General features: G+C 42.1%; 1 protein-coding gene across 6 annotated transcripts in view; it reads right to left on the bottom strand.

Moving 5' to 3' along the window:
• ENTPD6 (ectonucleoside triphosphate diphosphohydrolase 6) overlaps positions 1 to 14,060 on the bottom strand; it is a 227,917-nt gene that overhangs the window by 27,537 nt on the left and 186,320 nt on the right. For all 6 annotated transcript variants that reach the window (XM_085612057.1, XM_085612054.1, XM_085612058.1 and 3 more), the window contains exons 12-13: positions 9,865 to 9,921; positions 1,612 to 1,724 (exon numbers count right to left, since the gene is read on the bottom strand). In XM_085612057.1, the coding sequence (XP_085468183.1) occupies positions 1,612 to 1,724; positions 9,865 to 9,921 (170 nt within the window). The remainder of the gene's footprint in view (positions 1 to 1,611; positions 1,725 to 9,864; positions 9,922 to 14,060) is intronic.

Raw genomic sequence — 14,060 nt, 5'->3', positions numbered from 1 at the left:
GTTTTCTCCTTCCAGTCGCTCTATCACTGTCCATTGCAGGTCTTCCGCTCCGTGTGTTGTGGTTAGGTAATAGTTGGACATCTTTGTTGTGCTTCTCCCACATCTGATGTTACTTCTGCGTTCCCCAATACGTATTTTTACCGGTCTAGTAGTCATACCTACATATTCCAATCCACAAGGGCAGGTGATTAGGTATACTATATTCTTGCTGTTACAATTGGTGAAGCTCCTCTGGTCCCATTCATTGCCATTCCTGAACTTGATATGTGTACTCCTGTTTGTAAGATGGCATGTACTGCAATTTCCGCATGGGTAATGTCCTTGTACAGGAGTTAGTGTCCTTTCCGGTATGTTCCTCGGTATTTGCCTAGGTCTTGTCCAGACGGGCATGTCTTTCAAATTCTTACCCCTCCTGTGCGCGAACATCGGTTTCGCGAAGTTGAGATTGCAGCTGTTCAAGAGGCGCCAGTGTTTGTTCACTATTTTTGTGATCTGGTTGGAGTGAGTGTTATACGTGGTAACACATATGGGCCTTTCTTCAATTGGTGTTTCCACTCTGTCTTCCAATAGGGCTTCTCTATTGTTATTTCTTGCTCTCTTCATTGCTTTGTCAACTATTTTTTCAGGGTAGTTGCGTTGTATTAACTTACTACGTAAATCAGTGGCCTGTTGCCTGAAATCTCGTGGTTCGGTACAGTTCCTCCGAAGGCGGAGGAATTGTCCGTGGGGTAGATTCTCTCTCAGGTGTCGGGGGTGAAAGCTGTTAAATAGTAGAAGACAGTTTTTGGCCGTTACCTTAAAATGTGTAGTTGTCTTCAGTGTGCCTTCCTCCGGGTAGATGTTTAGATCCAAAAACACCAAGTTCTCACATGATATTGTGTGTGTGAATTTTAGAAAAGCATTCTGTTGGTTGAGCCATACTAAGAAGGATTCAGCTGAATCACTATCACCTTCCCATATCACCAGAACATCATCGATGTATCTCTTCCAAAACTTGATATGGTGAAGGAAAGGGTTGATGTAATTCAGAATATTATTCGCTTCCAGATGGTGGACATAGAGGCCTGCCAGACTTGGAGCAAATGTGCTTCCCATGCTGGTACCGTGTCTTTGCTCATAGAAAGTGTTGGCGTACATAAAGAAATTCTTGGTAAGTGCTAATGAGATACATTCCAACACTACACTACTCGATTTAGCTAGACTGCTGGGAACATCCTGTAATTATAATATTCACATTACAAGTAGTGTCAATAGGTAGAGTCTCTTTAACGGCCGTGTATGAATAAATATGGTTGCGGCCTAGTTAATTCCACATCCTTGTGTTGCATTTTTGTTCATGAGTGGGAGATAGCAGCATGGTGCACGGAGATGTATGCCCGGGGTTTCAGGTTCATGTCTGGTAGGTGGCAAACCGGATGACACATGGCTACACCTTCCATCGGACAGTGCTTCCAAAGATGCTCTTACAATCAGAAGAGAAGCAGCAACTATTTGAACCTAACTATGTTCCAAGCATTGTTTCATACATCAATAATGCATATTTACAATACAATATTTACACGTATGTATACATGGCTAACTGTCACAACAGAAAAAGATATGAATCATTACCTGAAAAACTTTATTCTTTTGAAATCCAAGTTCTTTCAGTAAGACGTAGATATATGTAAGGTCCATACAGAGAAAAGGATTATGTCCGGCAACATCTTCTGTTCTTTTACAGACTAAGCAGACAAACAGGACAGACCTTATTAGCTCATGCATTACAGATTAGAAAACCGAAAATTTACTTCATCTATTAAGCTTTACTTGAGAGAAATTGTGAAAAGGTGTGGGTGACTTGGTGTTGTATATAAGGCAATTGCTTTCCTAAAGTTAAAAAACCATTGTCTCAATGTATATTGTTGTATTTGCCAACATTTAACATACCATGAAATGTAAAGGAAGTGGTTGATATAATTTTTTTTTTCTTGAGCGTAGGAGATGGGGCAGAATGCTAAATTCGCATTATCCCTCTTTAAAAATATAAGGACCACCATAAGTGGATAAACGTTATACAAGTGCACGCTCCAAATCAGTGAGTTCATTATTTTTTGTTATTTGACAAACTACAGAAGTCCCTGGTCTATAAATTATTCACTCATACCATAAACCAGGAAAAAGTCCTATGTGTATGGTCGGTATTTTGCGTGCATGCTTATTATTAATTATTTTGCACTAAATATTGACTAACCAATAAATGCAGGGTTATAGTACATCCTGAAGAACGCCAATTGACCCTACGTGGGCAGGAAAATGGCTGAAACATGTCGAGCTCATAGATGTCCTGGAAACACAATATCCAAATAACATCGGACTGTTTTTAATCTTGCCCTAGACCCTATCGAATAAATATCTCTCAATAGAGGATCTAGAGGTATTTTTAATTCACTTCCACTCCCTAGCACTTGCACGTATAAGAGCTCCACTTACAAACGCGCTGAGCCTGCTCATACACACTAGGTGCATGAGTCCGATGATGAAGCAAACCACAGGTGGAACCTGTGGGTGAGGAGATATATATATATATAGATTAATATTACATGGATTTGTCAGCAGACAGACCCACACATATCTGGAAATATAATACAGACCCCAGCAAATGTGGTTCAAGCACTAATTTATCTGGGTGCATTAAGCCCACTGGCTTGGGGGTATTAACAACATTCATGCATCATTTAGGGTTACCCCTTTCATGTGTATGAGTGCCATGTTTTTGGGAAACTAAAGGCCCTTTAACATTCTCACTCCTTCCAAAGTTAATATAGCTATAAATTATTCATTCACAGATGAAAATGGTTTAACCTTGACTTCGATGCAGCACTATGTGTGGGTCACCTGAAAGATTCATTTTGATCTTGTAATCATCAGGCTCATGCTTCTTACATGAGCCATTGTGCTTCGAGCACAGCATAGAGAAAAAAACTCAATCAAGATGGATGGATACTGTGTTCACGAAAGGTGGAGAGAATACTTAAGTGTTTCACGTAAGTGCAACCTCTTGCACATTAACCACTAACATTAAAGTTAACGTGTGTGCCAGCAAAAAAGGATAAAGGTAACAATCATCAACTAGGTCAATGGAAACTAGCAACCCTTTTGAACAGCCATTAGGATGTACACCAGGGACCCCTTTTTGAGCTTTTCTTTTCCATGCATTTGTTGAGAGGCAAAATAGAAATAAAAATAGACCTCAATTTTTTTTTTTATTTGTGCGGCTTAGAAAGCAAGTGCAGTAAAACTGTAAAACTATGCATGCTATTTTGCCAGTGATAGCCCTCGTATCAGCTGTTTTTACATAATTTGATGAACATCTTTCAACTGTTCTTATGTAATTTTTGCGGTTTTCAGTTTAATGGTGGAAAAGACACCTCTTGAAAGTAAATCTTTACCCAGTACTTTCAGTATGGTCCACTGGGCCAATTTCAGTTTCTCGTGAATAAAAAAAATGCAACAGTCTTCCCTCAACAGGTGTACTGGTGGCAAAAGAAGTTTTCCTTTGTTTCCAGATGATTGTGCCACGGTAGGCTATGTCCTCATTTGTGTTTATCTTCTCATGGCTCTTTGCATGAAGGATATCTCTACAACGGTTGACCATAACTACTCCCTGTCGCAATTGAGAAATATGAGGCATTACCATGTCCTACTGTGAGTTAAAAAAAGCTCTAGCTTAAAGTACGTTTTTTCGGGGTCACCAAACCCCTGATGCCACTGGCACCACTGTATATTAAGCAGATTCAGGCTAAAGAATGCTAACTGTTGCTTTATATCCATCATAATTAGGGATGGCGCAAGTTGGCGAGTTTCAGCCTGTGGAATTCCGCAAAGGGGCAGAGTGGGCACCACAATTTGAAGCGCATGTCCCTGGGTGCCCTTACATCAGTATGTAAGGGCACCGAAGGGTACTGACTCCAGTTGAGTGCATACCTCTCAGTGCCCATACATAAGTAAGTAAGGGCACCAAGGGCTATGCACATTAATTTCTTTCACAGTCAATCAATCAATATATACTTTATTTGCTTGAAAATAGCAAACCATAAAAGTCAGTTACAATCACATCAGACAGTATTCAGCATAATAAATAAAAGCAGAACTTTAGGAATCATCAAGCATGGAGTCCCTAAGTCAGATAGCACAGTTGAAAAAACAAGCTACAGATAAAGGGATTCTTTCACTGTAACACCTGTAAAACAAATACAGGAGATCCCCCCAGCTTCCAGTGATTACCCAAGTGGTGTTTAGAACTTGGAGGGCTGCGCTCCGATGGACAAGATGGAAGAGCAAACTTACCCAATAGACCTCACTTTGGGAGGGTAGATGGTTGGCCCAACTAGCTACGCTAGAAGGATTTAAAGGTTGGGCCCATAAAGGACTCTCGAAGACTGGTGAGGTCTTGATTGGTGGGGGAGGGGTCATATGAAGTCTTTGGAACTTATCCAGGCTCTCTGTACTTGTCAGAATCAGCTAAACAATGTTGCTGAATATAGTGCCTCGGAGAGGAAACTGCTTATGGGTAATCTGGGTAGGGATGGAGTGTCTTAGATTCACAGGTCACTCATAGTGCACTCCCCCACAATACTGGACGCCTTGAAAGGGAGGTGGGAAAGCTGCGATGGAAACTTAGATGAAGCAGATTGGAGTGACGCCTGTATGGCTCCTCATACACTGGCAATGTCCAATAGGCTCCACCTGGTGCAGTTTAAATATCTGCGCCAGGTGCACATGACACCGCTGCACATGTTGCGGGCAGGTACTTGTGACTTTCCGGCATGTTACAGGTGCTAAGATCCCACAGGAGACTTTTTTCATATTGTATGGAAGTGCCCAGTTATACACTCCTATTGGGCAGTCCTTATAAAGATTGTTTCAGCGATCATAGGATCCCACATTGAACTACAACCCTGAATTGCACTCTTGGGCAAGGAGGACATGGGTGGGCCTAGGGGTTGGCCTGGAGATATTACTAGCTAAGAGGGATATAGCTCGACAACAGATATCACCCACAGCCCCCTCAATAGAGGCATGGAAGAGAGGTAGGGACTGGTGTGGCAAGCTAGAAGAAATTATATATGAAGCAATAGGCTGCCCAAAACAATTCCAGAAGATGTGGAAGAAAAGGTGGGACTATCATGGACTGTTGGGTTAGCAAAACATTGATGCCACACCCGGCGTTTTTTGGGGGGCAAGGACCAGAATTGGACATGGCAAAGTGTTATCATGATGGGACGTTTCACTTGTGAAATTGGGCATATCAGAGCAACTGTTCCTATTGTAGGTTGTAAAAAACCAACAAAATATTGCAATTAAAAAAATAATAATAAAGCGGACCTGGCCAGGATAAAACATTGGCTTCAGAAAGAGGGATCTAAGGTACTTGTAAATAGGACAGAAGAAAGTAAAGTGCATAGTGTCTTGGGTAGATGAGGCATCACAAGCACACAGAGGGAGGTCCGTGTTGTGGGACCATTATTTAGAAGAAGCAAGTAAAAAATTAAACATATTTAACCTAAAACGAGTTAACAGATAATGGTAAGTGTTAGACATGTCAAAGAGGAGATGGGGTTCTACTGACAAAGTGGACTGTACAAGACAGTATGACCTGACTGAAGGCATGGTTAGAGCAATGGATTCCCACTCATCGTGCAATTGTCTGCGGTTAGCTGCTTTGATCCAGGTAAGGTCAGCTTTTTTTAATGTACTCAGGGGTGCTAAAAAAGGAAGGTTGCCTAAATTTAAAAAGGCAATCACGAACATGGGTGATCCAACGTATGCGAGGCACACCCTCAAACCTAAACAGTAATTAAATATTTCCCTGTTAAGTGCTAGTTCAGGATTAATCGAACAGTTATGAGCTGTCTTAGTTGGATCGTGTTCACCAGAAACCCCTGCCCCAACTCTTTGTGGATATTAAAGGTGGGTGAACTGATGGGAAGTGCAAGTAGCATTCTGAGAAACATGTTCTCACCACGCTGCAAAGGAGTGGCATTGGCGTAGCCTCAGATTTCACAACCGTAAGATGCTTTGGGTATGCACTTGGCCTTGTAAATCTCTAACATAGTCCTCATTGATTTGTGATTCAGCCTGGCCGCAAAATCAAAAAAGGCAACAAAGCTTCTAGCAAAAAACATGTCTTCTTGTCCTGACCAAAGAGGACCAAGTGAGGAAAGAGGCAAACATAAAGCCAAGGTATGAAAAAGTTTTGAATCTGGTAAGTGTGTGACCTTTGCATACGTGAGCTCTACTACTGGTGTTTCTGGGACCTATCAACATAGTGTGCGATTTGGGTGAGTTGATACTGAGATCGAGTCAATATGGTTGCAGAAAAGGTCCACCAGGATTTGAAGGCTTTGTGCATTCCTCAAGATCAAAACATTGTCATCTGCATATAAAAGAGCTGGAATGGGCTGCCACACAGCAGAAAAAGAACAACCACCAGAAATCGGAATCTGATGCAGTTTGCTAACAAACAATAAATAAAAAGGGAACTAAAATACAGCCTTGTCTGACCCCTCTGTTAAGTGTAAAGTGCCCAGTTCATTCCCCATTCGGACCAAACCTGACAGATGCACTCAGATGGGAGTGCTGGTCACGTAAAAACAAGACAATATTTTTGTCAACCCCAATGTCTAGCATAATGCACCACCGCTTGTCTCGGTTGACCCTATCAAAAGCAGAACTTAGGTCCATGAAAGCCAGATGGATGGCTCTGGGCTTTTCCACGGTGTATTTATTGATTAAAAGATACAGGTTAAGGCACTGATCTACAGTGCACTTTCAAGAGCTAAAACCATGTTGGAAATCTGAAAGTACTCCATGGGCTTTGTCTCAAGTGGTTAGTCTAGATAGGAGCACTTTACCAATGACTTTGACCTCAGAGTCTAGCAGTAAAATCAGGCGGTAGCATCGGGGATCATCCCTCAACAAGCCTTTTTTGTACACAGGGACAATGACAGAAGTGGACCAAGTAATGGGAGTTTATGCTTAAAAACAGGTAAAATGAATAGTTAAAATGGGGTTCCATAAAGGAGTGTTGGATTTAAATAGGTCCATCGGTATTCCGTTAGGCCCTGGGGCCTTGTGATTAGGCAAGGTAGAAATGGCTTCTCTAACTTCCGCCAAGTCAAGAGAAAGATAGAGGTTGAGCATAGTCAATGTCAGAGGGAACTCTACATGTTCTGTGGTGGAGCAAAGTCTGTCACAAATGGCCTTAAAATGTTTAATCCATATGTTGGCTGTGATAAGGAATTACCAGCGGTAAAAAAGGACGATTCACCACCTCTCATCAATTAGCACAGGACACAGATTGCACAAGCAGAAACAAGATCATGCCAGGCCTCTAGTTTCAGTGCCTGTTTTCTATTCTGGAGGGTGGCTTTGTAGTGGTTTCTAAGGGAGGAAACACTGCATCTATCTCTGGGCTTTTCCTTAAGGGCTGTCAGAAGCACGCTGTGAACCCTAGTACAAGAATGGTCAAACTATTTGACATTATTCAGCTGACTTGGGTGAGATGAAGTAAGAAGGACTGTAACATGTCAGCTAATGGTATCATATGCATGGAGAGAAATCTCCGCGGAACATAGCGTATCAAGACATAGCATAATGGAATCAAGGCAGAGACTAAGCAGTTTACAATAAAAGGGTCCAGGATCAATGCTACGCCATCTACGTCTATGCCCCTGGTAGGTGTGGATAACCGCTGTGGGGTGAGATTTTTGGAGAAATTTGTGTGGTGCTTCCATGATAGAGTGGCGACAAGGGGATTATGGTCCCTTCTAGTGTTTCATTACACATCGCAGTGTGTCAACAGTTGCAACAAGGTGGTGGAAACAAAGATATACTCTATGATAGCAGAAGCACCTCGCCCCGTGAAAGTAGGTTTGAAAACCCTGCCCCCATCCTGCATTGCGCCCTCAAGTTGAAATCGCTCACGAGGGTATTAAATATTTCTCCTTGTGTGGTGTGAACAAAATGAGTGTGTGGAGGTGGGTGTAGGAACTCATCACCAGATCAACAGTCTTCACAGCAATACAAGTGAAAACCACCCATTAAAACAACAGGAATAAAAACATTGCCAGAATGGGGGCAGCTATCAAGCAAACATCTAATTGTGCTAACGTGGCTGGCAGTGGAAAGGAGGCTGTTGGAGTTATAAAAATTAATGACAAGCAACCTGCAAGAACTAGAAAAGGATAAGCACAGGGTTAACAAGTTGGGGCAGTCAAGATCTACTTGGCCTATTTGACACTTGAGAAGAAGTGAGACTAGGGTTGTGACACCACCCTTGGCTCTCCCAGACATGAGAGCACAGAGTGGGTACAGAAAAACTGCTGTAGCCATAAGAAAAGGCTATAACTCTTGTCCCAGGTCTCTGGTAGTCAGATAATGTCATAGCTCCTTATAAAAGCCAGTCAGAAGAGGTCATCCCTGAGACACCAGAAATGTTCCACGAGAGAATGACCAGCACAAAAAAGGGGAATTATTGGAGCAACTTAGATTCCGAGGGTGGAACGTCCTGAAGCCCAAGGATGCAGCCAAAGGAGTGAGTCAATCAATAGTGTCCAAGGTGCTCAGTGGGTCAAAAGAATTTGAAGTAGGTACACTAAACGTACCACTGTGGGATTGGGCAGGGTGGACATGGAAAGAGGCAGTGCCTCAAGAAGGGCCAGCTGCGCAAAGGGCAAAAGGATGAGAACCTGGGGAAGAGCAAAGATGGTTATAAAAATATTCCAACAATATTGGGGTGATACCTGTTTAAGGATTACGCTGCAGAGTTAATGACCTGAAAATGTTCCCAACGCCAAGTGCGCTACTAAAGGTAATGACTACGCAGTCCCCGGACAGAGTTTTAGAGCTCTTGCAAAGCCAAGTGACATTTGACCATGTTGATGTGGTTGACCAGGTGTAGACTGGAGCCAACCATGGAGCCAGTCAACAACTTTCTTCTTAAGTTGGTGGGAATCCTCTGTGAGGCTGACTTCAGTTGAGGGACATTACTCAGGACAACAACAAATGGAGTAGCTGCCGGTGGAAGTTCTATACACACTTGGCCACTGTTGATCAGGTGCACCTTATTGCTCGAGGATGATTTTCCTTCAGGCAGAGTGAACCCTGAGCTAGGATGTGAGGGAGGGTCGGTAGGTTGCATTTGGGGACCGTCAGACGATCTCTCACTGGATGGGTCAGAGACCGTGACTGTGACATTTGATCTGACAGTCTGCTGGCACAGCAGGATGACTGCAGTGAGGCTTAGGTGTCGGCATCATACGCAGGGCCGGGGAGTCTTTTAATTGACGAGGTTTTTCTATGCTAGCACGACAGCCACTAGCATACAGCATGAAAAAATTGTTGTTTTAAATAGAAGGCATATGGTCAGAATTAAATCTGGGAATGCAGAGAAGAGCGCATTGTATAGTTGAAAGGTACAACTGCACTCTCCTCTGTCAAAGGTTTTCTAAAAACAGACATGAATTTTAGAACAAATTTTGCCTGCTGATGAAAAACAAGTACTTTCTGATAATTTAAAAAAGGGTTTGCACAATTATGTTACTTCTGATATTCAATAATAGCTACAAATCTACTGGACAGCTACTGTTTTAAATACTGTATCAGCCAAAATAAATCTGGGTAAGTTTGCATGGAAGACAGAGAACTGGGAATGGAGTTCTTTTGTGAGGAAAGAGATGCAACAAATAATGAGAATCTATAAAAAGGTGATGATTCTGAGAATAAAATTGCATGTATGCTTCACCCAAAAAAAATTCAAAACGGAAAGCATGCAACAGTAAATTTGAAGCTAAAAAGAGATTTATTACATTTCTAACTTACCATTCTTTGCTGCAATCTGGAAGTCTTCAACTGTAAGGCTTCCTCCTTTTTCTGTATCTGAAGAAAGATATATACACTTTTCAAGAAAATAGAAATGCAATGTTTCTGCAGCAAGTGCTTGTTATTTGAGATCTGTTCAGAAACAGTATGCACACAGGTGAGGTGACTTCCACATGAGGTTCAGACTACTTATGTGGCCTGGGTGGAAAAGTCTCATGACCTCAGACATAGGTTTTAAACAAAGCAAATATTACTTAAAGTGGGAACTTTGGTACTCAAAGTCCTTTCATGTGGGGTTCATCTCCTTGGCCACTGAGAATCAAAATCCTGTTTGCAATTCCTCATACTAAAAAGTGCCCAAAGGTAACTAATGGTCGTAAGAGGATAGTAGGCAGGATTCAGTGGCGTCTGACTAGTTACTCGCCTCCCATGACTACACAAATCTCAACTTATTGTCTGTTATTAGCAGGACCATGGTACTCTTTGAAAAAGATCTTCAAAGGAATTCAGCACCAAATTTGTTCTAGACCTACCAGCAAAATCACTTGCACCATGCTGAACATATATATCATCTCACAGATTCAGGTTTGCACGCTACATGTTGCACTCATTCTCCCACAAAGCATTATGGTAGATGTAACTCCATTTACTCACATTTATTTTGAATTCATTGTTTCGACCTTCTGATAGAGAGAATTCCTTCCATTTAAGAGTTCTCACATGCTATTAACATATTACTCTTGTAAAATACCAACAGAAGAGAGGTGCATGCTTTCGTCTCACACTTCGGATATCAAACATAATGCATTATGACGCCTGCTATACAGTTTCTTCTTCAATGCCAGTCTTTTGGGCACAAGAGAAAAAGCGCCGCTTATAGACAGGGCATCAGGTGACTTTGTTGCCAAGATCTACCCATGGGGCACCCTACTTGTAAGAAAAATGCTTCTTTTTGCATAATCACACCAATTCGTTTTTTGATGGGTACTGCAGACTTTTTGAAATTTGTGCCCAGCTAACCAGGCCCCAGTGCATGTGCACAGCCATCAAAATATGTGGAATGGCATGTATGTTTAATGTTTTATATGCCCTGGCAGTGATAAACCTCTAAAGTAGTTTTTCGTAGAGGGAAGGCACTGGTTTACACAATTCCAAGTGCTAGATTGGGAATAGCGAGAAGGTTCAAGAACTCATGTTAATAGTCACTTAAATTCCAACTTAATGGTAAAGTCAGATTTTATATTATTTTTAAGGAACACCAAACACTTTCAGAAAGTTATTGGTTTCTGCCCAACATCAAACGGCTTTCCTACCAGTGCCCAGATGTCACCTGATACCCTTATGGCTCCCATGATGTGAGATGTGGATTGCTCTCAGGCAGTGGATGAAGGGCTGTGGGGAGGGGTCTTTTTTCCTTCAGGAGGATGGTCTGGGGCTGTGAGCAGCTGCTTGGATATCTGCAAAGGATGCCTGCCCTGTTACTATCAGATGTTGCTCAGACACGGGCCTGCCTCCCCTTTGTCTTTCTGGTCAGGCTGGCTCCAAGACAGTGAAAAGGGGGCTGCCAGAGAACTAGTTTAGAGTGACCTGAAGGAGGGTTTGCCTATTTCCATAACCATACCTCTGGGTGGGCACAGGGAGCTCTGCGCAAGGGAAGAAAGTTTCTGCTGTATTTCTGCCAGGCAAACAGGAACTACTGCAAAAGTGGGTAGGTTTGCCCTTGGGAAAATTGTCCCCCTATTGGTTACGAAGGAGCCAGGAGTCACCCCCTGGTGGAGGTTATGATGTCACTTGGAGAACGGGACACTCAAGTGACAGACCCTATGATGACACTATCTGCCAAACCACACTAAGCAGAGAACATATACACCACAGACTGGTTGAGGGTCTACGATACAATATTCCTGAGACTCTGGTATGGAGACGTTTGTGGTTCATTCTCTCCCTCTTTTTGATTGATGTGGACTACAATCAACCCCGATTAATAATCCACTTTCTCACACTACTGTTACTACGTAAGTAAACAGGCGTTCTTTTGAGGTGCTTACTTTCTTTGATTTGCACTACTGACTTGAAACCCAAAAATATATCCGCATGTTAAATTGGCTGCAAAACAACACTCTTATTTAGTAGAGGGGTGACATAATTATAAGAAAATGTAAAGAAGTAGACTGTCATTAAGATTCTGTCATACCACCTAAGACAATTTATTATAATATAGACAATGGGCAAATTTTTCACTGTGAACCAAATCATGTGCTAGAATGTCAAATTTTACAATGTTGACTATCTGAGGTTGCATAGCATTTCTCCCTTGCATCGACTCACTCTACCATATAGTACCAGAAAGTAAAACTCTATGAGCAATAATTTCAAGGCAGAAGACAGCATTCCATTGGTCACACTCCCACCAGAGATTTCACAGAGGTGGACTACCTTGACCCATAAAAACACAGGTGCAGAAGCTTTCCTTATGTGAGGCGACGCAATAAAGAAAAAAAGAAAAGTGAAAGGGTTCACTTTTTTTAAACCATTCACTGATACACAGCGGTAGGGTCAGAGGAGAGAGGAAGAAGATCTACCTAGCGCACTCAATCAACACCCTTTAATGGGACACAGAATCGGTGATGCAGTAAGTAGAACAGAAAATAGATGGTCTATCCAGTTGTTTCTTGCACAACAGCATCTACGACCACTATACAGCAACAACTTGGGGGCAAAGGCTAGGTGACCAAAGCTGCACTAACAGAAATATAAGAGTGTCTGAATTGTGCAACTGGGATCCTGATGAAACTTGAACAAAGATATAAGGTACTAGGTAACCTGAGGAGGGGCACCCAGCCCAAGGTTTCAGGTGTCCACTCAACACTTGCTGCAAATTCACTCATATCAGAGATGAGATTTATGTGGAAGGACCTGATGAAGTGTCAATGAACAGAGAAGCAGTGGGTACTGCGTAAAACGTACAAATTCCCCTCAAAAATAAGGGAGCGATCCTAAGTCAGGTGGAGCAGTAAACTTAGTGTTATACTTTGTTTAGCGCGATGAGTTTGCTAGTACAGTCCTGCATGCTAAAACAGTGATGCGCATGAAGGTTCTCCCCTGCTCCTTTTTCCTGATCTGTATGCAAAACACTGGCTCGGGAAAGAGAATTAAATACATAAGCAATTGAGACATTCAGTATGTCTCTAGTAAAATTGAAAGATCAGTTTGTAGGGAAAAATTCTGTCTTTACACAAGTTGAGTTGACAAACTCATTTGTGAAACAGTTAGGCAAGAAGAAGTGGCAACATTCTGTTTTTATGAAGTAATGATGCTCCAACTGTCGGCACAACCCTTTTTTGAGGTGGAAGGAGGGAATTAAATTGGACTAATTCAAGCTTGTGTTATAACTCGATGTTCACATCTCTGGGAGAGTGGTGTGGGGAGCACTGGACATTTGGTCATTGTGTAACTGCTTTTTGCTCCATGCATAAGCGGAGTCTTTCTACCTGCACCTCTCTTCCTACTATGACCTCCTAGTCGGCTCTGTACGTTTTTATGTCTTACATAGGCTATTCTATTAAAACTATAAAAGTTGAAAATTGTTTGCTGCAAGAGTTTCTGGTTGCTAGCAGAAAAAGTTACTTAGCTTAGGAAACAATATCTGTGGTGGGATTTTCCAGCAGATTTTTCGCAGATTCCTCACAAGCTCTTTTGGGAGAAGGGATGGCATTAGAAATCTGTGTGCAAATGAGGTAGCCATCAGAAAACGTGTTACCAGAGGTAAGTACATTTTCTTGTGCTGGACACATCTTTCTGTAGATTCCTCACCATATGAAAATGTCCCAAAGCAGTACCTCCCTCGGAGGGGTACTGTAAGAAAAAGTTTTTTTGGGAGACTGGAGTGTGAGCCCTGGTCAAGCAGCAACCAGAATCCTGGTCAGGGTGAGACACAAGCCAACCCTAAATTAACCTCTGCTCAACCCTCTGGTAGCTTGGCACAGAGCAGTCAGACTTAACTTATGGCAATGTGTAACATATTTGTGCAACACTTCAAACAGTAATAAAAAGTGAAAACACCACACAAAAAGGATCCCTAACCAAGTTAGAAAAATAGAACTGTCTGTAATAAATAGGACAAGACCCAAATGACAGAAATCCAATCAGTAGAACCAGAGATATTAATCTTTAAAGGTTTTAGTGAAAATAGCACC

Source organism: Triturus cristatus, chromosome 6, assembly GCF_964204655.1.
Source record: "Triturus cristatus chromosome 6, aTriCri1.1, whole genome shotgun sequence".
Taxonomy (NCBI): domain Eukaryota; kingdom Metazoa; phylum Chordata; class Amphibia; order Caudata; family Salamandridae; genus Triturus; species Triturus cristatus.
Note: the sequence above shows the minus strand (reverse complement) of the source record. Positions and strands in the feature narration are given on the sequence as shown.